The sequence below is a fragment of the Oncorhynchus gorbuscha genome, unplaced genomic scaffold (genome assembly GCF_021184085.1).
Source record: "Oncorhynchus gorbuscha isolate QuinsamMale2020 ecotype Even-year unplaced genomic scaffold, OgorEven_v1.0 Un_scaffold_2166, whole genome shotgun sequence".
Lineage (NCBI taxonomy): Eukaryota > Metazoa > Chordata > Actinopteri > Salmoniformes > Salmonidae > Oncorhynchus > Oncorhynchus gorbuscha.
The window spans coordinates 22,704-48,795 of NW_025745088.1; the positions used below are offsets into that span (position 1 = coordinate 22,704).

At 39.9% G+C, this 26,092-nt stretch overlaps 1 protein-coding gene across 1 annotated transcript; it reads right to left on the reverse strand.

Moving 5' to 3' along the window:
* Window positions 1–16,069: 16,069 nt before the first annotated feature.
* Window positions 16,070–24,817, reverse strand: LOC124017465 (zinc finger protein 239-like). Its single transcript, XM_046332669.1, has 2 exons — window positions 24,292–24,817; window positions 16,070–17,023 (listed from the first exon to the last, which is right to left on the reverse strand). The coding sequence occupies exons 1-2, from the start codon at window positions 24,614–24,616 to the stop codon at window positions 16,221–16,223; spliced, it is 1,128 nt and encodes a 375-aa protein (XP_046188625.1). The 5' UTR covers window positions 24,617–24,817; the 3' UTR covers window positions 16,070–16,220.
* Window positions 24,818–26,092: the final 1,275 nt, after the last annotated feature.

Below are 26,092 nucleotides of genomic sequence, written 5' to 3' on the forward strand. Positions count from 1 at the left end.
AATCCCCGGGACCACCCATATGTAGAATGTATGCACACATGACTGTAAGTCGCTTTGGATAAAAGCGTCTGCTAAATGGCATATATATACATATATATATCATGTACACACAGGTAGCCTGGTGGTTAGAGTGTTGGACTAGTAACCAAAAGATTGGATCGAATCCCCGAGCTGACAAGGTAAAACTCTGTCGTTCTGCCCCTGAACAGGCAGTTGACCCACTGTTCCCTGGTAGGCTGTCATTGTAAATAAGAATTTGTTCTTAACTGACTTGCCTAGTTAAATAAAAGTAAAAAAAAAATATATTGAAAAAATTACACCGTACATAATCACCTGTAAATTGTGCCAGTAAAAGGGGTCCATTCTCTTTTTCTTTTTTCATATCAGCCATAAAAGTCAGAAAGTCAGAAGACCGCCTACTCGTGTGACGACACTACTAATACCGTTTTACTGCTCTCGGGAAATGACCAATCAGATGAGGGTGTGTGATGACGCGTATACCGACAGGCTTGCAGGGGCAGACAAGAGACAAGCATGTATTTTATCCAGCGTTTCATCAATGATATTTATCAGCTGTAATAAAACCAACCGTTATAAATGATACATCAACGATGTGGTTATTTATTATCTATAATAACACCAACCGTTTTAAATACAAAATGGTAATTGGACGTCTTATTCAAACTCAGCTTGCAAACTCATCATGATGTTGGCTACTTACTTGTCCTAACCCAAATGATGTTGACTCTTACTTGTCCTAACCCAAATGGTGTTGGCTCTTACTTGTCCTAACCCAAATGATGTTGGCTACTTACTTGTCCTAACCCAAATGATGTTGACTCTTACTTGTCCTAACTTACAGGTTAACAAGCTTATCATGATGTTGACCCTTAATCAGTTACTTGCCCTATCCCAAAATAGGTTTACTCTAATATCCACATGTTTTTTTTTAAATATATTTTTATTTAAAATGTGCACAGTTTCACAGCAATGTGCACAACAATTAAAATGTTTGAAATAGACAGATTTTTTTTGTCTGATATTAAGATGAAAACCTTTTAACTTTATGTGCCACTCTGGCACCTTCTTATAGTGATTTATTTATTTAACATCTGGAGATTTTTACTTAGTAAACAGTAAGTTGATATACTTCATATTTATCTGCAAACCAGGAAAGCAGATAACGTGGGCGCTGTTTAATATCGCAGATCACGTGGGCGCTGTTTAATGTCGCAGATCACGTGGGCGCAGTTTAATATTGCAGATCACGTGGGCGCTGTTTAATATTGCAGATCACGTGGGCGCTGTTTAATATTGCAGATCACGTGGGCGCTGTTTAATGTTGCAGATAACGTGGGCGCTGTTTAATATCGCAGATAACGTGGGCGCTGTTTAATGTTGCAGATCACGTGGGCGCTGTTTAATATTGCAGATCACGTGGGCGCTGTTTAATATTGCAGATCACGTGGGCGCAGTTTAATATCGCAGATCACGTGGGCGCTGTTTAATATCGCAGATAACGTGGGCGCTGTTTAATATTGCAGATAACGTGGGCGCTGTTTAATGTTGCAGATAACGTGGGCGCTGTTTAATATCGCCTTGCAGTTCACCTTTATACGTATTATGTATCAATTTCTGTCTCTGTACAAAGGAATGATCTTCAAGCTGTGGAAGATGGCAAAACACTCAATAATAATAATTGAATTACATCACACTTTTCTAGACGCCCAAAAGCTCTTTACAGTGTACAGGGGAACTCAGCTCCCTAACCACACTTACATATCTTTGAAATAAGTGTCATGGGACCACAGCCACAAAGTCAGACGGCCCGCCTCCTTAATCAATCAGATGAGAGAGTGTGTGCGCTGACTGGCTTCATCAGTGCCATGGGATCTTTAGCAACCACAACCACAAAGTCAGAAGGCCCGCCTCCTCGACCAATCAGATGACCAGCTTCATCAGTGCCATGGGATCTTTAGTGACCACAGAGTTGGGACACCCTGTTTTAAAGTCCCATCTTCTTCCATTCTTTTGTTGAGGAACATTCCATTGTTAGTTTAGTAATTCGACATGATTCTAATAAAGTGTATGTTGGTCACGTTCTAAGGTTCTAAAGTTCTGAACTACAGTGATTCTAATAAAGTGTATGTTGTACAAGTTCTAAGGTTCTAAAGTTCTGAACTACAGTGATTCTAATAAAGTGTATGTTGTACAAGTTGTAAGGTTCTAAGGTTCTGAACTACAGTGATTCTAATAAAGTGTATGTTGTACACATTCTAAGGTTCTAAGGTTCTAAAGTTCTGAATTACAGTGATTCTAATAAAGTGTATGTTGTACACGTTCTAAGGTTCTAAGGTTCTAAAGTTCTGAATTACAGTGATTCTAATAAAGTGTATGTTGTACAGGTTCTAAGGTTCTAAAGTTCTGAACTACAGTGATTCTAATAAAGTGTATGTTGTGCACGTTCTAAGGTTCTAAGATTCTAAAGTTCTGAATTACAGTGATTCTAATAAAGTGTATGTTGTACAAGTTCTAAGGTTCTAAAGTTCTAAAGTTGTAAACTACAGTGATTCTAATAAAGTGTATGTTGTACACGTTCTAAGGTTCTAAGGTTCTAAAGTTCTGAATTACAGTGATTCTAATAAAGTGTATGTTGTACACGTTCTAAGGTTCTAAGGTTCTAAAGTTCTGAACTACAGTGATTCTAATAAAGTGTATGTTGTACAAGTTCTAAGGTTCTAAAGTTGTAAACTACAGTGATTCTAATAAAGTGTATGTTGTACAAGTTCTAAGGTTCTAAAGTTCTAAAGTTGTAAACTACAGTGATTCTAATAAAGTGTATGTTGTACAAGTTCTAAGGTTCTAAGGTTCTAAAGTTCTGAACTACAGTGATTCTAATAAAGTGTATGTTGTACAAGTTCTAAGGTTCTAAAGTTGTAAACTACAGTGATTCTAATAAAGTGTATGTTGTACAAGTTCTAAGGTTCTAAAGTTGTAAACTACAGTGATTCTAATAAAGTGTATGTTGTACAAGTTCTAAGGTTCTAAAGTTCTAAAGTTGTAAACTACAGTGATTCTAATAAAGTGTATGTTGTACAAGTTCTAAGGTTCTAAAGTTCTAAAGTTGTAAACTACAGTGATTCTGTCTTTGAACTTACTGCTTTCTTGTTACATTTCAGCAGCATGTTTCTCTTTGGCTTCCCCCCCCCTCCCCTTTAAGATTTAGATGCACTATTGTAAAGTGACTGTTCCACTCGATGTCATAAGGTGAATGCACCAATTTGTAAGTCGCTCTGGATAAGAGCGTCTGCTAAATGACTTAAATGTAATGTAATGTAATGTAATGATTGTCTGTCTTTCCTCTTGTGGAGTAAAATTCTCTGTTGTTCCTTTTCAAGATGTGGACACTAACAGGTATGAATACCACCAGGGGAAATGTATGTAAGTTATGGACACTAACAGGTATGAATACCACCAGGGGAAATGTATGTAATGGACACTAACAGGTATGAATACCACCAGGGGAAATGTATGTAATGGACTCTAACAGGTATGAATACCACCAGGGGAAATGTATGTAATGGACACTAACAGGTATGAATACCACCACGGGAAATGTATGTAATGGACACTAACAGGTATGAATACCACCAGGGGTAATGTATGTAAGTTATGGACACTATCACGTATGAATGCCACCAGGGGAAATGTATGTAAGTTATGGACACTAACATGTATGAATGCCACCAGGGGAAATGTATGTAAGTTATGGACACTAACACATATGAATACCACCAGGGGAAATGTATGTAATGGACACTAACAGGTATGAATACCACCAGGAGAAATGTATGTAATGGACACTAACAGGTATGAATACCACCAGGGGAAATGTATGTAAGTTATGGACACTAACAGGTATGAATACCACCAGGGGAAATGTATGTAATGGACACTAACACATGAATATAGTGACCGTATGTACATACGTATATATTTGAGACTGTTGGACAACATAAACCTCAAACAGGAAGTACCAGATGCTAAGCTACAGGACAGCTTCATTAGCACAGAATGGAATATGTTCAGGGATTCATCCAATGGCATTAAGGAGTTTACCACATCCGTCAACGGCCTCATTAATAATGGATGACGTCGTCGCCATAGTGACCGTACGTACATACGTATATATTTGAGACTGTTGGACGACATAAATCTTGGTCGAACAACAGCCTATCGACCAGAACAATCAACTAAATGGGCTCAGCCATAATAGCGATTCATTCTTGAAGAATAGAACTTAAAATAGCCTCAAATGTTTAACTGTATTTCCCCCATCAGAAACCAAAACATAATCTGGCATGACGCCACTGTCGGTAAACTAACACTGTATAGCCCTCGAAATCTAGTTAAACCTATAATTTTGACCTTATGGATGGTCATATCATTATGACATCATGAATTAATTCTAGAATATACTATATATCCTGGAAACCTGGTTAAACTATCATTATGACATCACGGATGAATTCTAGAATATACTATATATCCTAGAAACCTAATAATAATAATAATAATAATAATAATATATGCCATTTAGCAGACGCTTTTATCCAAAGCGACTTACAGTCATGTGTGCATACATTCTACGTATGGGTGGTCCCGGGATCGAACCCACTACCCTGGCATTACAAGCGCCATGCTCTACCAACTGAGCTACAGAAGGACCACGGTTAAACTATCATTATGACATCACGGATGAATTCTAGAATATACTATATATCCTAGAAACCTGGTTAAACTATCATTATGACATCATGGATGAATTCTAGAATATACTATATATCCTAGAAACCTGGTTAAATTATCATTATGACCTCATGGATGGTCAGTCCTTGTATTCATAGTGTAGTGAATTCAGAGCGAGGCCCTGAGCTGAACTCAAACCTGGGTCCAGCGACTGTCAACACCTTAACTGTTACACCAAAATGTCTGAACTTCTTGACGAGGTCGCCAGGTTTAGGGTTACGGTTGCTACAATAGCTTTCTCTATGAATTTCAAATTGCCGGATGTGAGGCAGCCTGGATTCAAACCAGGGACTGCAGTAACGCCTCTTGCACCGAGAAGCAAGATGCCGTAGACAGCTGTGATACAGCCCAGATTCTAACCAGGGTCTGTAGTACCTAAGACTGCTGCACCACTCGGGAGCCAATAGATCTGAAATCAGATAAAACAAACAGAAAAACATTTGTTTCCTATTTTTATTTCATCATCGTTGAAATGCAAAAGGCCTTTTACATTGAGACAGGAAGCTGACAAGATCATTTATCTGTTGTCCACAACATGCACAGTGTCAGACTGATACTTTGAAGAATGAGAGCGCTACATCATATTTTAGTATGAAGTTTTCCCAGGTGTCCTTCACGAGTTTGCCCAAAAGTTAATGACTATAGAGCTCACCTGTAATGTATTGATGCCGGGCTCACCTGTAATGTATTGATGCAGGGTTCTCATCTGTAATGTATTGATGCAGGGTTCTCATCTGTAATGTATTGATGCCGGGCTCATCTGTAATGTATTGATGCAGGGCTCATCTGTAATGTATTGATGCAGGGCTCACCTGTAATGTATTGATGCCGGGCTCACCTCTACTAAACTAAAGGTTAAATAAAATAACAGTAAACTTGAGATCTAACTGAATGTTTTTTTTTAAATCCTCAATAGTGGTAGAGACTCTGACTCGGATGACCTCTGGGTGCCACTCCAAAGAGACCACAGACCTCCATCCCCTACTCGTTCAAACGTAGGAACTGGTTCCTCCAGTATGACCCCTGCTGTCTCTGGCTCCACACCCACCCCGGCCCGGCCATCTAGAGGTGTGAAGAAGTCAGCCCAGAAGCGGAGGAGGGCCAGTGAACCAGCAGCGACAACTACCACCGAGGCAGAGGAACATTGGCACACTGTGCTAGAAGATGACGTGGAGCCACATCCACCAACATTCAGACCGAAAAGGCAGCCAGGGCCTCAGCTGGACATGACTGCAGAGTACATCCCCCGTCATCTTTTCCAGATGTTTTTCTCCTTGTCAGTTCTTGATTCGCTGGTTTCTAACACCAACAAGTATGGGGCTAAGAAACAAGCAGGCAAGAAAGAGGCCTGGAAGCCCATTTCCATCCAAGATCAGTACCTCCAGGCTCTAATCAGGCCCTACACCCAAACAAGGGCACTGCGTTCATCCACCTCTGGCCTGCTCGCCTCCCTACCACTGAGGAAGTACAGCTCCCGCTCAGCCCAGTCAAAACTGTTCGCTGCCCTGGCCCCCCAATGGTGGAACAAACTCCCTCACGACGCCAGGACAGCGGAGTCAATCACCACCTTCCGGAGACACCTGAAACCCCACCTCTTTAAGGAATACCTAGGATAGGTTAAGTAATCCCTCTCACCCCACCCCCCCTAAGTTTTAGATGCACTATTGTTAAGTGACTGTCCCACTGGATGTCATAAGGTGAATGCACCAATTTGTAAGTCGCTCTGGATAAGAGCGTCTGCTAAATGACTTAAATGTAAATGTCTAATACATTGTATGTTTATACCTCAACGAGGTTGAACAAGGTACACCTGTTAGGACAGCGGAGTCAATCACCACCTTCCGGAGACACCTGAAACCCCACCTCTTTAAGGAATACCTAGGATAGGATAAGTAATCCCTCTCACCCCCCTTAAGATTTAGATGCACTATTGTAAAGTGACTGTTCCACTGGATGTCATAAGGTGAATGCACCAATTTGTAAGTCGCTCTGGATAAGAGCGTCTGCTAAATGACTTAAATGTAAATGTAATGTAAATGTTAATTGAAATGCATTCCAGGTGACTACCTCGTGAAGCTGGTTGAGAGAATGCCAAGAGTGTGCAAAGCTCTCATCTAGGGCAAAGGGTGGCTCCTTTGAAGAATCTCAAATATAAAATATATTCTGATTGGTTTAACACTTGTTTTGGTTACTACATGATTCCATATGTGTTATTTCATAGCGTTGATGTCTTCACTATTATTCTACAATGTAGAAAATAGTAAAAATAAAGAAAAACCCTGGAATGAGTGGGTCAGGCCAGGGTGTGGCATGGAGTTTTTGTATTGTGGTGTGTTTTGTCTTGGGGTTTTGGTGTGTATGTATTGGGATTGTAGCTAGTGGGGTTATCTAGCAAAGTCTATGGCTGTCTGGAGTGGTTCTCAATCAGGAGTCAGGTGTTTATCGTCGTCTCTGATTGGGAACCATATTTAGGCAGCCATATTCTTTGAGTTTGTCGTGGGTGATTGTCCTGAGTGTCTTGATGTCCTTGTTTGACTGTTAGTTGACACAAGTATAGGCTGTTTTCGTTGATTTGTTTTGTAGTGTTCGTGTTTACGTTTGTTTAATAAATATGGATCGCAATCGACACGCTGCAGTTTGGTCCGAATCTCCTTCACCACACCTAGAAAACCGTTACAGTGTATGTGTGTGTATACACACACACACACACACACACACACACACACACACACACATATATATATATATATATATATATATATATATATATATATATAAATGTCTCATGAATAAGCAACCATTTAAACAACTGCATAAGCACCTATTTTACTTACTGATCTAAAAGTGGATCTTTTCCTTCCAAAAACATCGCTTCCGCGCTGGAATCATAACTGTGGTCACTCACAGAGTCCTCATCCATTCCTTCTGTGTCACTCTCAATTTCTGCAATAATATCATCAACATGTTTATACTTGGACCTTTGATTTAGCTTTTCCACTCTTAGTAGTCCATGTTGAACTTTTTCAGTTTGTAGAAGAGAACGAACCAATGTAAACTACCGTGTGTCCTGTTTCCGTTCACATACTGCTGGGAAAGCCCAGCTCATTGGCTATCTAGCTAGCTATGTTTCAAAACGATAGGTGGTCATTGGACCAAGACACTGTCAATCAAGTGAACACAGCTCTTCTCATTGGTGAGTCCTGTTTCCGTTCACATACTGCTGGGAAAGCCCAGCTCATTGGCTATCTAGCTAGCTATGTTTCAAAACGATAGGTGGTCATTGGACCAAGACACTGTCAATCAAGTGAACACAGCTCTTCTCATTGGTGAGTCCTGTTTCCGTTCACATACTGCTGGGAAAGCCCAGCTCATTGGCTATCTAGCTAGCTATGTTTCAAAACGATAGGTGGTCATTGGACCAAGACACTGTCAATCAAGTGAACACAGCTCTTCTCATTGGTGAGTCCTGTTTCCGTTCACATACTGCTGGAAAGCCCAGCTCATTGGCTATCTAGCTAGCTATGTTTCAAAATGATAGGTGGTCATTGGACCAAGACACTGTCAATCAAGTGAACACCGCTCGTCTCATTGGTGAGTAATGGTGGTTGATCTTCGTGGTATAATTGACATGTTGCGTAGCCAATATGTAATGTAGAATGATGAAACATGTTTGGTTGTCTTCTAGAGCGTCTGGGGGATTTGCACAGGAACCAAACTTGACCGGGGTTAAACAACGTTTTGCCGATTTAGATTTCATAAATTGTTTTGTTGCAAAGTTGAAAGAGTCGGAATTCATGCAAAACACTGTATACAACATGGATTGGGATATAAACATGGATTTTATCAAACAAAACTACTGGGACCCTCGGGATGACAAATCAGAGCAAGATTACTGAATGTAAGTACAGTATTTACCATCAGAGCAGCAACTGTCCAGATTTAGAGATCCTGTAGAAGTAAAAAAAATAAAAAATCAATCAATCAACATCAATCAATCTGCAGTTCAACCAATAACAAAGCTGTAATTCCACCACTGTTTAGGTAATAAGATGTTGGATGGGGCTGGAGAAATGTAACTACTCTCAAATTCATAGACAGACCTATGGATGCAAGGACTGACCATCCATGATATCAACATTATAGTTTTAACCATGTTGAGGCTATACAGTGTTGGTTTACATTGTTTCTAAACATTGGAGTAAAAAAAAAGCTTATTTTGGATTCTGACAGTTTAACTAAGCTAATGTTATAGGCACGTGTTATATTTAAGCAATAAGGCACGAGGGATGTGGTATATGGCCAATATACCACGGCTAAGGGCTGTTCTTAAGCACGACGCACCGCGGACACAGCCCTTAGACGTGGTATATTGGCCATTTACTACAAACCCTCGAGGTGCCTTATTGCTTTTATAAATTGATCTCCAACGTAGTTAGAGCAGTAAAACAATGTTTTATCATACCCGTGGCCTCCGCATCTACTTGTTTTTGTATAGTGACATGGTCCTCTTCCTTCTCCTCTTTTACGACAACATTCAGCCACAGACCCTCTTTCTCCGTCCAGCAGACCTCCTCTTCTTCATCAGGAGGAGAGCAGCTCAGTGAACTCATGGTTAGAGATGTTATCTAACAGTTAGCTATCTAGGCTAGTGAACTAAACCAGTCAACTAGCTGACTAATAACAACAACACCGCAAATATTAAATTAAATCTGATAACTAACTAGACGACAGAAGTGTGTTGTGTTTAAAACACAGTGGCTAATATACACTAAAGCGTCTAAAGAGCTTTATTGGTTCGTCTATTTTGTCTATCAAGCTACCGAGGTGTCTGACGAACTGTTGCTGCTGATGAAAGAAGAGTTCCGTCCACTACATTATACGTCACACCAGCAGCATCGGCTTAAAGTCGCAGACCGCCATCTGCTGACTGGAGTGGGTAACGCAGATGAGTAAAATGTATATTTTAATTATCAGACAAGTTGTCGTTAGGGAAGCATGAAATTTTACCCACCAATGTAACAACAGTGTGGTAAAGACTTAGTAAAGTAGTTTCAGTCACGATATGGTTACCTATATGTACAAAAGTACTAAATGTTTTTGCGTTATTACATATTTATTAACCTATTTCCGGCTATCTTCTAAATGACCCACAATGCAATATTTTTGTAACGCTATATTGATCTACTCTGTACTACGGAGTAGGTTTGGTCATGTTGGTTCGCAGTTATAATATTGAGAAAGTTCCAGTGAAACTCTGCTTTTCATCGACAGCTTTTCTTAAGCATCATTTTACTCCACACATATATTATATATGAAATAATCGGCACATATGGTATAAAAATACTTCTTTGTTTTTAGAATATTGTTTCCTAATTAATATACTATTGGTGAGACAACTGGTAAATGCAGAGGGTCTTTTACTTCGTTATAAGGAATTCTGATCACGTCACAAGGTCCCTGTAACACCGAAACATGTTGCCATTGTTTTAGATGTCATTCCCTCGGGCGTTGCTTTTCTGTTCAGGAATGTGTCAAGACCGTCAGAACATACCGTCAGAACATAACATACCGTCAGAACAGACCGTCAGAACAGACCGTCAGAACAGACCGTCAGAACACACCGTCAGAACAGACCGTCAGAACACACCGTCAGAACAGACCGTCAGAACAGACCGTCAGAACAGACCGTCAGAACAGACCGTCAGAACAGACCGTCAGAACAGACCGTCAGAACATACCGTCAGAACAGACCGTCAGAACATACCGTCAGAACAGACCGTCAGAACATACCGTCAGAACATATCGTCAGAACATACCGTCAGAACAGACCGTCAGAACACACCGTCAGAACATACCGTCAGAACACACCGTCAGAACACACCGTCAGAACACACCATCAGAACAGACCGTCAGAACACACCGTCAGAACACACCGTCAGAACAGACCGTCAGAACATACCGTCAGAACACACCGTCAGAACATACCGTCAGAACAGACCGTCAGAACAGACCGTCAGAACAGACCGTCAGAACATACCGTCAGAACACACCGTCAGAACACACCGTCAGAACATACCGTCAGAACAGACCGTCAGAACAGACCGTCAGAACATACCGTCAGAACACACCGTCAGAACACACCGTCAGAACATACCGTCAGAACAGACCGTCAGAACAGACCGTCAGAACATACCGTCAGAACACACCGTCAGAACACACCGTCAGAACAGACCGTCAGAACACACCGTCAGAACATACCGTCAGAACACACCGTCAGAACAGACCGTCAGAACATACCGTCAGAACACACCGTCAGAACATACCGTCAGAACACACCGTCAGAACATACCGTCAGAACAGACCGTCAGAACATACCGTCAGAACAGACCGTCAGAACAGACCGTCAGAACAGACCGTCAGAACAGACCGTCAGAACAGACCGTCAGAACACACCGTCAGAACACACCGTCAGAACACACCGTCAGAACACACCTACAATTAAACCTGTTGACTCATCAGTAGGAAAGATGTGTTTTTATTTTAGTCCATTCAACAACAATAGAGCTGTTTGTTTTATGTTTCAACATTATTTTGTATCTATATCTTATGTCATACCTTATTGGAATGGTTTTATTGAGAATATCTGTTGGGAAAAAGTTTGAATGTTGCCACACACAAAACAAATTTATTAACAGAATTAAGGAAGTTAATTTTAAAATTATTCATAAATATTATCTTGCCAACCACTATATGAAGTAAAGAGAAAAACATACATTCAAATTGTACCTTTTGTAATGACCACCCAGAAACAGTGTTGTATCTTTTGTAATGACCACCCAGAAACAGTGTTGTATCTTTTGTAATGACCACCCAGAAACAGTGTTGTATCTTTTGTAATGACCACCCAGAAACAGTGTTGTATCTTTTGTAATGACCACCCAGAAACAGTGTTGTATCTTTTGTAATGACCACCCAGAAACAGTGTTGTATCTTTTGTAATGACCACCCAGAAACAGTGTTGTATCTTTTGTAATGACCACCCAGAAACAGTGTTGTATCTTTTGTAATGACCACCCAGAAACAGTGTTGTATCTTTTGTAATGACCACCCAGAAACAGTGTTATGTCGTTTGTGGCATTGTATTCATGTAAGGAATCTGTGGCAAGACATCAGTAGATTCATTATTGACAGTGGTGGAAAAAGTACTCAATTGTCATACTTGAGTAAAAGTAAAGACACCTTAATAGAAAAAGTAAGTGAAAGTCACCCAGTAAAATACTACTTGAGTAAAAGTCTAAAAGTATTCGGTTTAAAATATACTTAAGTATCTAAAGTAAAAGTATAAACCATTTCAAATGTCTTATATTAAGCAAAGTAGATGGCACCATTATTTTAAATGTTTTTCTTTATGGATAGACAAGGGCACACTCCCACACTCAGAAATAACTTTCAAATGAAGCATTTGTGTTTAGTGAGCCCGCCAGATCAGAGGCAGTAGGGACGACCAGGGATGTTCTCTGTTTAGTGAGCCCGCCAGATCAGAGGCAGTAGGGACGACCAGGGATGTTCTCTGTTTAGTGAGCCCGCCAGATTAGAGGCAGTAGGGACGACCAGGGATGTTCTCTGTTTAATGAGCCCGTCAGATTAGAGGCAGTAGGGACGACCAGGGATGTTCTCTGTTTAGTGAGCCCGTCAGATTAGAGGCAGTAGGGACGACCAGGGATGTTCTCTGTTTAGTGAGCCCGTCAGATCAGAGGCAGTAGGGACGACCAGGGATGTTCTCTGTTTAGTGAGCCCGTCAGATCAGAGGCAGTAAGGATGACCAGGGATGTTCTCTTGATAAGTGTGTGAATTGGACCATTTTCCTGTTTACTGAGTCCTCCAGATCAGAGGCTGGAGTAAAAAGTACATCATTTTCTTTAGGAATGAAGTAAAGTAAAGTTAGCTAAAATATAAATATAAATAGTAAAAGTGCAGATACCAAAAAACGACTTAAGTAGTACTTTACACCACTTATAATTTAACACATTTATGAAGATTTTACACTATAATGGAGAGATGTACTGCTTGGATTCTTCACTTACGATAGAAATAAGATGATTACAATTTGATGTAATTAATTAAATTATTTTGGCCAAATTTCAAATTCACAAATGTAAATGCACATACAAAAAACACCACATTTTATTACCTTACAAAAAAATAAATGTAACTACATTTTAAGACAATGAAATAAGTTCTCTCACGTCACCCCGCTCCTCCGCTCTCTCCACTGGCTTCCAGTTGAAGCTCGCATCCGCTACAAGACCATGGTGCTTGCCTACGGAGCTGTGAGGGGAACGGCACCTCAGTACCTCCAGGCTCTGATCAGGCCCTACACCCAAACAAGGGCACTGCGTTCATCCACCTCTGGCCTGCTCGCCTCCCTACCACTGAGGAAGTACAGTTCCCGCTCAGCCCAGTCAAAACTGTTCGCTGCTCTGGCTCCCCAATGGTGGAACAAACTCCCTCACGACGCCAGGACAGCGGAGTCAATCACCACCTTCCGGAGACACCTGAAACCCCACCTCTTTAAGGAATACCTAGGATAGGATAAAGTAATCCTTCTCACCCCCCCCCCCTTAAAATATTTAGATGCACTATTGTAAAGTGGCTGTTCCACTGGATGTCATAAGGTGAATGCACCAATTTGTAAGTCGTTCTGGATAAGAGCGTCTGCTAAATGACTTAAATGTAAATGTAAATACTTTCCCAACAAAAATACAGTTATAACTGTATGTATGTTCCTTTATATATATACCATATTAATTTAAAACATTAAAATAAAGTTTGTATGCTAGCTCGGTAGCTAGCTCAAGTTGGCTAATGTCAGCCACACCTCATGCCCTTCAGACCGCGTGGCCAAATATTTGTATAATTTACCCAAGATGGACCAGAGCCTGTCGTTTCCAATGGGAGCAAATGAATCATAGTGGACAGATCAAGCAAGGAGGTGGGCGGAGCCAAGCAGGAGCTAGAGATCCTATTGGCGCGTTCTGGCATTATTTGCATATGTCCGTTAGGGAACGCCTACTGTGTGAAGTGCGCGTGTGCAACAACTCAATACGTCCTCGCACTCCTTCTAAACAACGCAATTTCTTTGAAACTTTGGCAAAAGGGTAAAGTCTACAACGTAGTACACTCTGTATGTTACAGATTCTAGTTATGGAAACAGAAAACTCTATTGAGATCAAACGTTTCATTGATGAGAAATTAGCAGAATGTCGGCCAAAATCAATCTCGCCATCTTGTACCACTGGGCTTCCTCTCATCACCATATTTGGTAGTGGGGGTGTAATAAAGGCCATCCTGTCGGGGTGTATCACCGCCTGGTACAGCAACTGCTCCGCCCACAACCGTAAGGCTCTCCAGAGGGTAGTGAGGTCTGCATAACGCATCACCGGGGCAAACTACATGCCCCCAGGACACCTACACCACCCGATGTCACAGGAAGGCCAAATAGATCATCAAGGACAACAACCACCCGAGCCACTGCCTGTTCACCCCGCTATCATCCAGAAGGCGAGGTCAGTAAAGGTGCATCAAAGCAGGTACCGAGAGACTGAAAAACAGCTTCTATCTCAAGGCCATCAGACTGTTAAACAGCCATCACTAGCATTGAGTGGCTGCTGCCAACATACTGACTAAAATCTCAAGATACTTTAATAATTACAAATTGGATGTAATAAATGTATCACTTGTCACTTTAAACAATGCCACTTTATATAATTACTCATCTCATATGTATATACTGTACTCTATATCATCTACTCATCTACTGAGGAACGGAACTTGTGAAGGCGATGGCTTCCCCTACAGTTACTACCCTCTCCACTACTGTTCCCATCGATGTGGATGTGGGGGTGTTCCCTCTGCTGTTTCCTGAAGTCCACGATCATCTCCTTAGTTTTGTTGACGTTGAGTGTGGGGTTATTTTCCTGACACCACACTCCGAGGGCCCTCACCTCCTCCCTGTAGGCCGTCTCGTCGTTGTTGGTAATCAAGCCTACCACTGTTGTGTCGTCCGCAAACTTGATTATTGAGTTGGAGGCGTGCGTGGCCACGCAGTCGTGGGTGAACAGGGAGTACAGGAGGACAGTCTGGGCCTGCAGTCTGGGCCTGCAGCCTTGCGAGGGTTAACACGTTTAAATGTTTTACTCACGTCGGCTGCAGTGAAGGAGAGTCAGCAGGTTTTGGTAGCGGGCCGTGTCAGTGGCACTGTATTGTCCTCAAAGCGAGCAAAGAAGTTGTTTAGTCTGTCTGGGAGCAAGACATTCTGGTCTGCGACGGGGCTGGTTTTCTTTTTGTAATCCGTGATTGACTGTAGACCCTGCGAGCACGGTAGCTTCCCGTTTTAGTTTCTGTCTACAGGCTGGACGCAACTAAATGGAGTCGTGGTAGAGCCGTGGTAGAGCCGGGGGTGGTGTTTACCACTCCACCAGGCCTTCAAGCAGGCTGGAAAAGTGGAATTGATCTGTTTGATCCATTTGTTTGTTTTCATTTTTTCAACATGCACTGGATTCGTTAAGGTCGGTCATTGGGTTAATTTGTTTTTATTTTGTTTTAATCAAATCAAGCTTTATTTTTTTATAGCACATTTCAGACATGGACGAATAAAAACAATGAAAATAAAAACTGAAATATTTACTACACAGCAAAACATAAGACGATTAAAAAAACTAAAATAGTGCAACACAACTTTCTTTTTTGTTAATCAAATAAATAGTACTCTTTCATTTCAGAGCCTGGATTTTCCCCTGATGAGGCTAATATTCATATCATGCTGAAATCAATAGAACAAGGGACAAACGTTTAGGGTTCTACATTATGACATCATTAAGATACTCCTACTACAATGTTAAAACATTCTACATTGTGACATCATTAAAATACTCCTACTACAATGTTAAAACATTCTACATTGTGACATCATTAAAATACTCCTACTACAATGTTAAAACATTCTACATTGTGACATCATTAAAATACTCCTACTACAATGTTAAAACATTCTACATTGTGACATCATTAAAATACTCCTACTACAATGTTAAAACATTCTACATTGTGACATCATTAAAATACTCCTACAATGTTAAAACATTCTACATTGTGACATCATTAAAATACTCCTACTACAATGTTAAAACATTCTACATTGTGACATCATTAAAATACTCCTACTACAATGTTAAAACATTCTACATTGTGACATCATTAAAATACTCCTACTACAATGTTAAAACATTCTACATTGTGACATCATTAGAATACTCCTACTACAATGTTAAAACAATCTACATTGTGACATCATTAGAATACTCCTACTACAATGTTAAAACAATCTACATTGTAACATTATTTCATTGATATCATGGAACAACTCCTTCATGTATTTTCTGATGTTTAACCAGAGATCTTTTATCAGAGTATCTCTTGTCACATTGTTCGCAGCTATGAAATGTCTTGCTAAGAGAGTTCTCACATGTGTGTGTTCGCTGGTGTCTTCTTAGTGAATCTGATCTGTGGAAACACTTCCCGCAGTCAGAGCAATGGTAAGGCTTCTCTCCTGTATGCGTTCTCTGGTGTGATATCAGGTTCTTTGACTGAGTAAACCTCTTCCCACATTGATCACAGCTATAAGGTTTCTCTCCTGTGTGGATTCTCTGATGTATTTTGAGGTCTGAAAAAGTGGTGCATCTCTTCCCACAGTTAGAGCAGCGGTGATATTTCTCTCCAGTGTGTATTCTCTGGTGTGATATCAGGTTGCACGACTGAGTAAAACTCTTCCCACATTGATCACAGCTATAAGGTTTCTCTCCTGTATGTATTCTCTGGTGCGCTTTTAAATGGGCTGACAAAAGAAATCTCCTCCCACAGTCAGAGCAGCTATAAGGTTTCTCTCCTGTATGGCTTCTCTGGTGTACTTTTAGGTTCTCTGCTCTTGAGAACCTCTTTCCACAGTCAGAGCAGTGGTAAGGCTTCTCTCCTGTGTGTGTTCTCTGGTGTGATATCAGGTTGCTTGGCTTAGTAAAACTCTTCCCACATTCATCACAGCTAAAAGGTTTCTCTCCTGTGTGTATTCTCTGGTGTAATTGTGATTTTTTCTCTGCCTCGTCAGCTTCATGATGTTGTTGAGGCTCCCCAGAGGATCCACAATAGTCACATCCTTCTCCTGTGTGAACAAGTCAGACAGATGGTTTAAAGGCCCACAACAGCAGAAATCCACTGTTTATTTTAGCTAAAAGGTGATCCCCATGATGTCGTACAACAATTTACATCCTTAATGAATGTTTAAATGCTTTTAGAAACTTATTTGACAATTATCTTAAAAAGACAGTCAAGTGAGCAACAACATACATGTTTTGTATTATTGTTTCCACAGTAGTATAGTGGACGATTCTAGGCTATAAATACATTATTACAGTTGCTGAAACCCGAAGCAGTGTGTCAGATATCTTTTTTTCTGTTGTTGTACAGCTACAGCGCTGCTCTTTGTTCACAAAACATTAATCCGTGGGAAACACATTATTTAGAAAAGGAATACTTTCACCAAATTGCATAAATGGATTCTCTGTTTGTCTGATGTCTGAGACTATAACATCAAGTACTAAAGGTAGTAGATTACAATTGGCCCAGAAGCCAGGGTTTGCATATAATTGGTAGCATTGAATAGAAAACACTTTGCCATTTGTCTGATGTCTGAGACTATAACACAATTGATATGGCAGGCGAAAATCCAAAGAAAGGCTCTTATAATAGAAAGGTATGGGTCCTATGTAATTGTGAGGTCCCAGGCTCTTATAATAGAAAGGTATGGGTCCTATGTAATTGTGAGGTCCCAGGCTCTTATAATAGAAAGGTATGGGTCCTATGTAATTGTGAGGTCCCAGGCTCTTATAATAGAAAGGTATGGGTCCTATGTAATTGTGAGGTCCCAGGCTCTTATAATAGAAAGGTATGGGTCCTATGTAATTGTGAGGTCCCAGGCTCTTATAATAGAAAGGTATGGGTCCTATGTAATTGTGAGGTCCCAGGCTCTTATAATAGAAAGGTATGGGTCCTATGTAATTGTGAGGTCCCAGGCTCTTATAATAGAAAGGTATGGGTCCTATGTAATTGTGAGGTCCCAGGCTCTTATAATAGAAAGGTATGGGTCCTATGTAATTGTGAGGTCCCAGGCTCTTATAATAGAAAGGTATGGGTCCTATGTAATTGTGAGGTCCCAGGCTCTTATAATAGAAAGGTATGGGTCCTATGTAATTGTGAGGTCCCAGGCTCTTATAATAGAATGGTATGGGTCCTATGTAATTGTGAGGTCCCAGGCTCTTATAATAGAAAGGTATGGGTCCTATGTAATTGCGAGGTCCCAGGCTCTTATAATAGAAAGGTATGGGTCCTATGTAATTGTGAGGTCCCAGGCTCTTATAATAGAAAGGTATGGGTCCTATGCAATTGTGAGGTCCCGGGCTCTTATAATAGAAAGGTATGGGTCCTATGTAATTGTGAGGTCCCAGGATCTTATAATAGAAAGGTATGGGTCCTATGTAATTCCAGCTCCCAGATTGCAATTCCTATGGCTTCCACTAGATGTCAACGGTCTTTGTTCATTGTTTCAGGCTTGTTTCTTCAAAAACTAGCAGCAAGAATTTTTTGAGTTTTTGTACAAAGAGTCCAAAAGTATTTGGTTTAACATTTACTTAAGTATCAAAAGTAAGAATATAAATATTTAAAAAAAATTATATTAAGCAAACCAGATGGCAACATTTTCTTGTTTTTTAAATGTATTTATGGAAAGCCAGGGGCACACTCCAACCTAATTTACAAACAAAGCATGAGTGTTTAGTGAGTCCGCCAGATCAGAGGCAGTAGAGATGTTCAGTTGTTAAGTGCGTGAATTTGACTATTTTCCTGTCCTGCTAAGAATTCAAAATGTAACGAGTACTTTTGGGTGTCAAGGAAAATGTTTGGATTAAAAAGCACAACATTTTCTGAGGGGAATGTAGTGAAGTAAAAGTAGTTAAAAAATATAAATAGTAAAGTACAGATACTTTAAAGTATTTTTACTTAAATACTTTACACCACTGGGTAGCACCATGGTGTAGCCAGAGAACTGCTAGCTTCCGTCCTCCTCTGGGTACATTGGCTTCAATACAAAACCTGGAGGTTCATGGTTCTCGCCCCCTTCCATAGACTTACACAGTAATTATGACAACTTCCGGAGATTGTCCTCCAACCTATCAGAGCTCTAACAGCATGAACTGACATGTTGTCCACGCAATCAAAGGATCAGAGAATTAATCTAGTACTGAAAACATAACCTACAGCTAGCTAGCACTGCAGTGTATAACATGTGGTGAGATAGACAATAGTTCAACAGTTTAAAACAAATTAATTTCTTAAATTAAGGAAAAGCAATAGTCATTTTTTTTAGTTTGACTTACTTAGCTAGCAAATGCAGCTATCTAGTTTAGCCTACTGAAACACCCTGCTCAAACAGAGGGATGCTATGTTAGCTAGCTGGCTATGACTATCCAACACAACACTGGAACTCTTCCAAGTCAAGGCAAGCGTTTGGTTTCACAAAGGATAACCAACGTGGCATGCTGGTGTAACTGCTAAACCGTCACCAAACACACACTGTAGATGAGAAATTATGGTAATTAATGGTACATCTCTCCTGCTGGAGTACTACTACTACTACTAGTAGTAGTATTAGTACTAGTAGTATTAGCAGTACAAGTAGTAGTCATCTCTCCTACTGGAGTAGTAGTATTAGTAGTATTAGTAGTATAAGTATTAGTAGTAGTATTAGTAGTAGTAGTATTAGTAGTATAAGTATTAGTAATAGTATTAGTGCATTAGTAGTAGTAGATTTAGTACTAGTTGTAGTAGTAGTAGTATCAGTAGTATCAGTAGTAGTAATAGTACTAGTAGTAGTAGTAAACATAGGTTACGAGCTCTGTAATCATAGGTTATAAGCTCTGTAATCATAGGTTATAAGCTCTGTAATCTGTAATCATAGGTTATAAGCTCTGTAATCATAGGTTATAAGCTCTGTAATCATAGGTTATAAGCTCTGTAAACATAGGTTATAAGCTCTAGTATTAGTAGTATCAGTAGTAGTAATCATAGGTTACGAGCTCTGTAATCATAGGTTATAAGCTCTGTAACCATAGGTTATAAGCTCTGTAATCATAGGTTATAAGCTCTGTAAACATAGGTTATAAGCTCTGTAATCATAGGTTATAAGCTCTGTAATCATAGGTTATAAGCTCTGTAATCATAGGTTATAAGCTCTGTAATCATAGGTTATAAGCTCTGTAATCATAGGTTATAAGCTCTGTAATCATAGGTTATAAGCTCTGTAATCATAGGTTATAAGCTCTGTAATCATAGGTTATAAGCTCTGTAATCATAGGTTATAAGCTCTGTAATCATAGGTAGATTATAAGCTCTGTAATCATAGGTAGATTATAAGCTCTGTAAACATAGGTTACAAGCTCTGTAATCATAGGTTAAGCTCTAGTATTAGTAGTAGTAGTATCAGTAGTAGTAATAGTACTAGTAGTAGTAAACATAGGTTATAAGCTCTGTAATCATAGGTCATAAGCTCTGTAAACATAGGTTATAAGCTCTAGTATTAGTAGTAGTAGTATCAGTAGTAGTAATAGTACTAGTAGTAGTAATCATAGGTTATAAGCTCTGTAATCATAGGTAGGTTATAAGCTCTGTAAACATAGGTTATAAGCTCTGTAATCATAGGTTACAAGCTCTGTAAACATATGTTATAAGCTCTAGTATTAGTAGTAGTAGTATCAGTAGTAGTAATAGTACTAGTAGTAGTAAACATAGGTTATAAGCTCTAGTATTAGTAGTAGTAGTATTAGTGCATTAGTAGTAGTAGATTTAGTACTAGTTGTAGTAGTAGTAGTATCAGTAGTATCAGTAGTAGTAATAGTACTAGTAGTAGTAAACATAGGTTATAAGCTCTGTAATCATAGGTTATGAGCTCTAGTATTAGTAGTAGTAAACATAGGTTATAAGCTCTGTAATCATAGGTTATGAGCTCTAGTACTAGTAGTAGTAAACATAGGTTACGAGCTCTGTAATCATAGGTTATAAGCTCTTGTATTAGTAGTAGTAGTATCAGTAGTATCAGTAGTAGTAATAGTACTAGTAGTAGTAAACATAGGTTATAAGCTCTGTAATCATAGGTTATAAGCTCTGTAAACATAGGTTATAAGCTCTGTAATCATAGGTTATAAGCTCTGTAATCATAGGTTATGAGCTCTAGTATTAGTAGTAGTAAACATAGGTTATAAGCTCTGTAATCATAGGTTATAAGCTCTGTAATCATAGGTTATAAGCTCTGTAATCATAGGTTATAAGCTCTGTAATCATAGGTTACAAGCTCTAGTATTAGTAGTAGTAGTATCAGTAGTAGTAATAGTACTAGTAGTAGTAATCATAGGTTATAAGCTCTGTAATCATAGGTAGGTTATAAGCTCTGTAAACATAGGTTATAAGCTCTGTAATCATAGGTTATAAGCTCTGTAATCATAGGTTACGAGCTCTGTAATCATAGGTTATGAGCTCTGTAAACATAGGTTATAAGCTCTAGTATTAGTAGTAGTAGTATCAGTAGTAGTAATAGTACTAGTAGTAGTAAACATAGGTTATAAGCTCTAGTATTAGTAGTAGTAAACATAGGTTATAAGCTCTGTAATCATAGGTTATGAGCTCTAGTACTAGTAAACATAGGTTACGAGCTCTGTAATCATAGGTTATGAGCTCTAGTACTAGTACTAGTAAACATAGGTTACGAGCTCTGTAATCATAGGTTATAAGCGCTGTAATCATAGGTTACGAGCTCTAGTATTAGTAGTAGTAGTATCAGTAGTAGTAATAGTACTAGTAAACATAGGTTACGAGCTCTGTAAACATAGGTTACGAGCTCTGTAAACATAGGTTACGAGCTCTGTAAACATAGGTTACGAGCTCTGTAAACATAGGTTATAAGCTCTAGTAGTAGTATCAGTAGTAGTAATAGTACTAGTAAACATAGGTTACGAGCTCTGTAAACATAGGTTACGAGCTCTGTAAACATAGGTTACGAGCTCTAGTAGTAGTATCAGTAGTAGTAATAGTACTAGTAAACATAGGTTACGAGCTCTGTAAACATAGGTTACGAGCTCTGTAAACATAGGTTACGAGCTCTGTAAACATAGGTTACGAGCTCTGTAAACATAGGTTACGAGCTCTGTAAACATAGGTTACGAGCTCTGTAAACATAGGTTACGAGCTCTGTAAACATAGGTTACGAGCTCTGTAAACATAGGTTACGAGCTCTGTAAACAACGTGTCCACTCTGACCATGGTAAGACTGTAATAATATTACATGGGGTGCATTAACAGAAGTTACCGTCACCAAACACACTGTGGATAACATGGTCATTAATGGTACATCTCTCCTGCTGGAGTACAAACACACACTGTGGATAACATGGTCATTAATGGTACATCTCTCCTGCTGGAGTACTACTACTAGTAGTAGTAGTACTAGTAGTACTTGTAGTAGTAGTAGTAGTAGTAGTAGTATTAGTACTAGTAGTATTAGCAGTACTAGTAGTAGTAATCTCTCCTACTGGAGTAGTAGTATTAGTAGTATAAGTATTAGTAGTAGTATTAGTAGTAGTATTAGTACTAGTTGTAGTAGGAGTATTAGTAGTAGTAGTATTAGTAGAAGTCCATACAATGTTATCATCTCCATGGCTTCTTCTCTTGCGAGCTCTCATTGGCTCTTTCTGATCACCATTCTCAAAACTGGTCGTTCCACATCTCACCATCTCACCACTACAAAAGCATTGTAGATTAGTGCCGAAAGAAATCAAACACGTTTTGAAATTATTGGGACATCTGGGACTGTCGAAAGACATGATTGTCTCTCTGACCAGCTGGCATTAAATGAGTGTTGGTGACGGCCGCACACCCCGAGCAGCCAACCACATGGGGACTTCGTCCTGATCACAAAAACTTGTCTGACGCAGCTAAATCAGGGACAGAAATCATGTCGTCTACACCTGACATGTAGTATACACACCACTTCTTGTATTGTGCCACCCCCACAGCCTCCACAATGGATTAGTCCACTGAGACAGGAGCGAATCAGACAAATGGATTAGTCCACTGAGACAGGAGCGAATCAGACAAATGGATTAGTCCACTGAGACAGGAGCGAATCAGACAAATGGAATAGTCCACTGAGACAGGAGCGAATCAGACAAAATGGAATAGTCCACTGAGACAGGAGCGAATCAGACAAATGGAATAGTCCACTGAGACAGGAGCGAATCAGACAAAATGGAATAGTCCACTGAGACAGGAGCGAATCAGACAAATGGATTAGTCCACTGAGACAGGAGCGAATCAGACAAATGGATTAGTCCACTGAGACAGGAGCGAATCAGACAAGTGGATTAGTCCACGGAGACAGGAGCGAATCAGACAAGTGTCTCCTGTGCCATAAAAAAAAAATATCTATATTTGCGACTGCTCAACAAAAAGATATTGGTCGACCAACAATCGACCAGTTGACTAAATGGGGTCAGACATTATATCATTATGACATCATAATAGCCATTGGTTCTTGAAGAATATAACTTAGAAATGCCTCAAATGATTCAACTGTATTTCCCCCATCAGAAACCAAAACATAAGCTTGTTAAAGGCCATTGTTCATAAACAAACACTGTATAGCCTCAAAATCTGGTTAAAACTATCATTATGACCTTATGGATGGCCAGTCCTTGTATTCATAGTGACTGTCAAGCCTTAAAATCGTTATGCCAAGATGTCTGAACTTCTTGACGAGGTCGCTAGGTTTAGGGTTACGGTTGATATAATAGCTTTCTCTATGAATTTCAGATTGGTTACATTTCTCCAGCCCCCATCTCTCAGCTGTTTACCAAACCACGTCTCTGGGCAGCCATTCTGTTGCTGTTTAAATACTAGGTTCCCTTTAAAAAAAAGCCACACATCAACCAATCTGCAGTTGAAACAATAACAAATCTGTCATTCCACCACTGTTTTGGTAATAAGATGATGGATGAGACTGGAGAAATGTAACTACTCTCAAATTCATAGATAGACCTATGGATGCAAGGACTGACCATCCATGATATCAACATTATAGTTTTAACCATGTTGAGGCTATACAGTGTTGGTTTACATTGTTTCTAAACATTGGAGTAAAAAAAAGCTTATTTGGGGTTCTGATGGGGTACAACAGTTGAACTCAGCTCATGAGGCATGTGTTATATTCTTCAAGAATCAATGGCTATAAATTAATAATTTAAATGTCACAATAGATTTCCACTTTAACACCAAACACCAGTTAAACAACTCCAGAGTTTGTGCCTCTGTATTTAAAACAGTACTTACTAGTGTTAATCAGGGAACGGTTTCTCAAAACCATCTTACAGCTAAGTTCATCATGAGATGCCTTAAGGTGCTTTGGGGAATCCGGGCCCAGATATCCAGTTTCTTCCTCTTCTTCCTCCTCCTCCTTTTTTACTCCAAAAACTGCATCCTCTTCCTCTTTCACTCTGAACGCGTCTTCCTCTTCTTCCTTCACTGTAACAGCCTCATCCTCTACTTGTTTTGGTATTGTAACAGCCTCCTCTTCCTCCTCCTCTTTCACCAGACCCTCTTTCTTCGTCCAGCAGACCTCTTCTTTGTCAGGAGGAGAGCAGCTTAGTGAACTCATGGTCAGAGATGTTAGCTATGCTAATGCTAACTTAACCAGCCCGCTAGCTGACTAATAACTACAACAACGTAAATAAGAAATGAAGTCGGATAACTAACTAGACGACAGGAGTGGGATAAACCACATTGGCTAATATACACTAAAACGCTTTATTGGTTAGTTTATTTTGTCTAACAAGCTACCGAGGTGTCTGACTAACTGTTGCTGCTGTTGAAAGAAGAGTTCCGTCCACTACATTATACGTCACACCAGCAGCATCGCCTTAAAGTCGCAGACCGCCATATGGTGACTGGAGTGGGTAACGCAGATGAGTAAAACGTAGAGTTTATATTTAATTTTCAGACAAGTTTCAAGTACAACTGAATGCTTTTATTTACTTTTATTTTCAACTGAATGCTTTTATGCTTTAAAAATAAATAAATGCCTACTTTTATCTACGATGTAACTCCAGCCTCTTGTGAAAACGTAAGCTGCTGTCTGATGAAGAGAAACAGACGTGTCTAGCTCCCAAAGGCTGAAATTAGATAATAATATTGTTTAGAGTGCACTGAAAATACTCAGCTGCAATAAGAATTATCTTGATAGTATGAAGAGGTAACTCCATGGACCATTTATCCAATGTATTGTTAAGCTAGTCAATGTTACAGTTTGAATAGCCTAGCCAGCTACTGTAAATGTCCTTTATTTTTACTCTTTTCTACATTGTAGAATAATAGTGAAACAATACAAAATATATTTTATATTTCAGATTCTTCGAAGTAGCCAAACTTGACTGAAGAATACCCCCACAACATGATGCTGCCACCACCATGCTTCACCGTAGGGATGTTGCCAGATTTCCTCCAGACGTGACACAATCGGGGGAGAAGGGCCTTGGTCAGGAGGTGACCAAGAACCCGAGGGTCACTCTGACAGAGCTCCAGAGTTCCTCTGTGGAGATGGGAGAGCCTTCCAGAAGGACAACCATCTCTGCAGCACTCCACCAATCAGAAATGTATGGTAGAGTGGCCAGACGGAAGCTACTTCTCAGTAAAAGGCACATGACAGTCCGCACAGAGTTTGCAGACTCTCAGACCATGAAAAACAAGATTCTCAAGATTCTTGGCTTGAATGTCAAGCGTCACATCTGAAGGAAACCTGGCACCATCCCTACGGTGAAGCATGGTGGTGGCAGCATCATGCTGTGGGGGTGTTTTTCAACGGCAGGCACTGGGAGACTAGTCAGGATCGAGGGAAAGATGAACGGAGCAAAGTACAGAGAGATCCTTGATGAAAACCTGCTCTAGAGCACTCAGGAACTCAGACTGGGGGTGAACGTTCACCTTCCAACAGGACAACGACCCTAAGTACACAGCCAAGACAACGCAGGAGTGGCTTCGGGACAAGTCTCTGAATTTCCTTGAGTGGCCCAGCCAGAGCCTGGACTTGAACCCGATCGAAGACCTGAAAATAGATGTGCAGAGACACTCCCCTTCC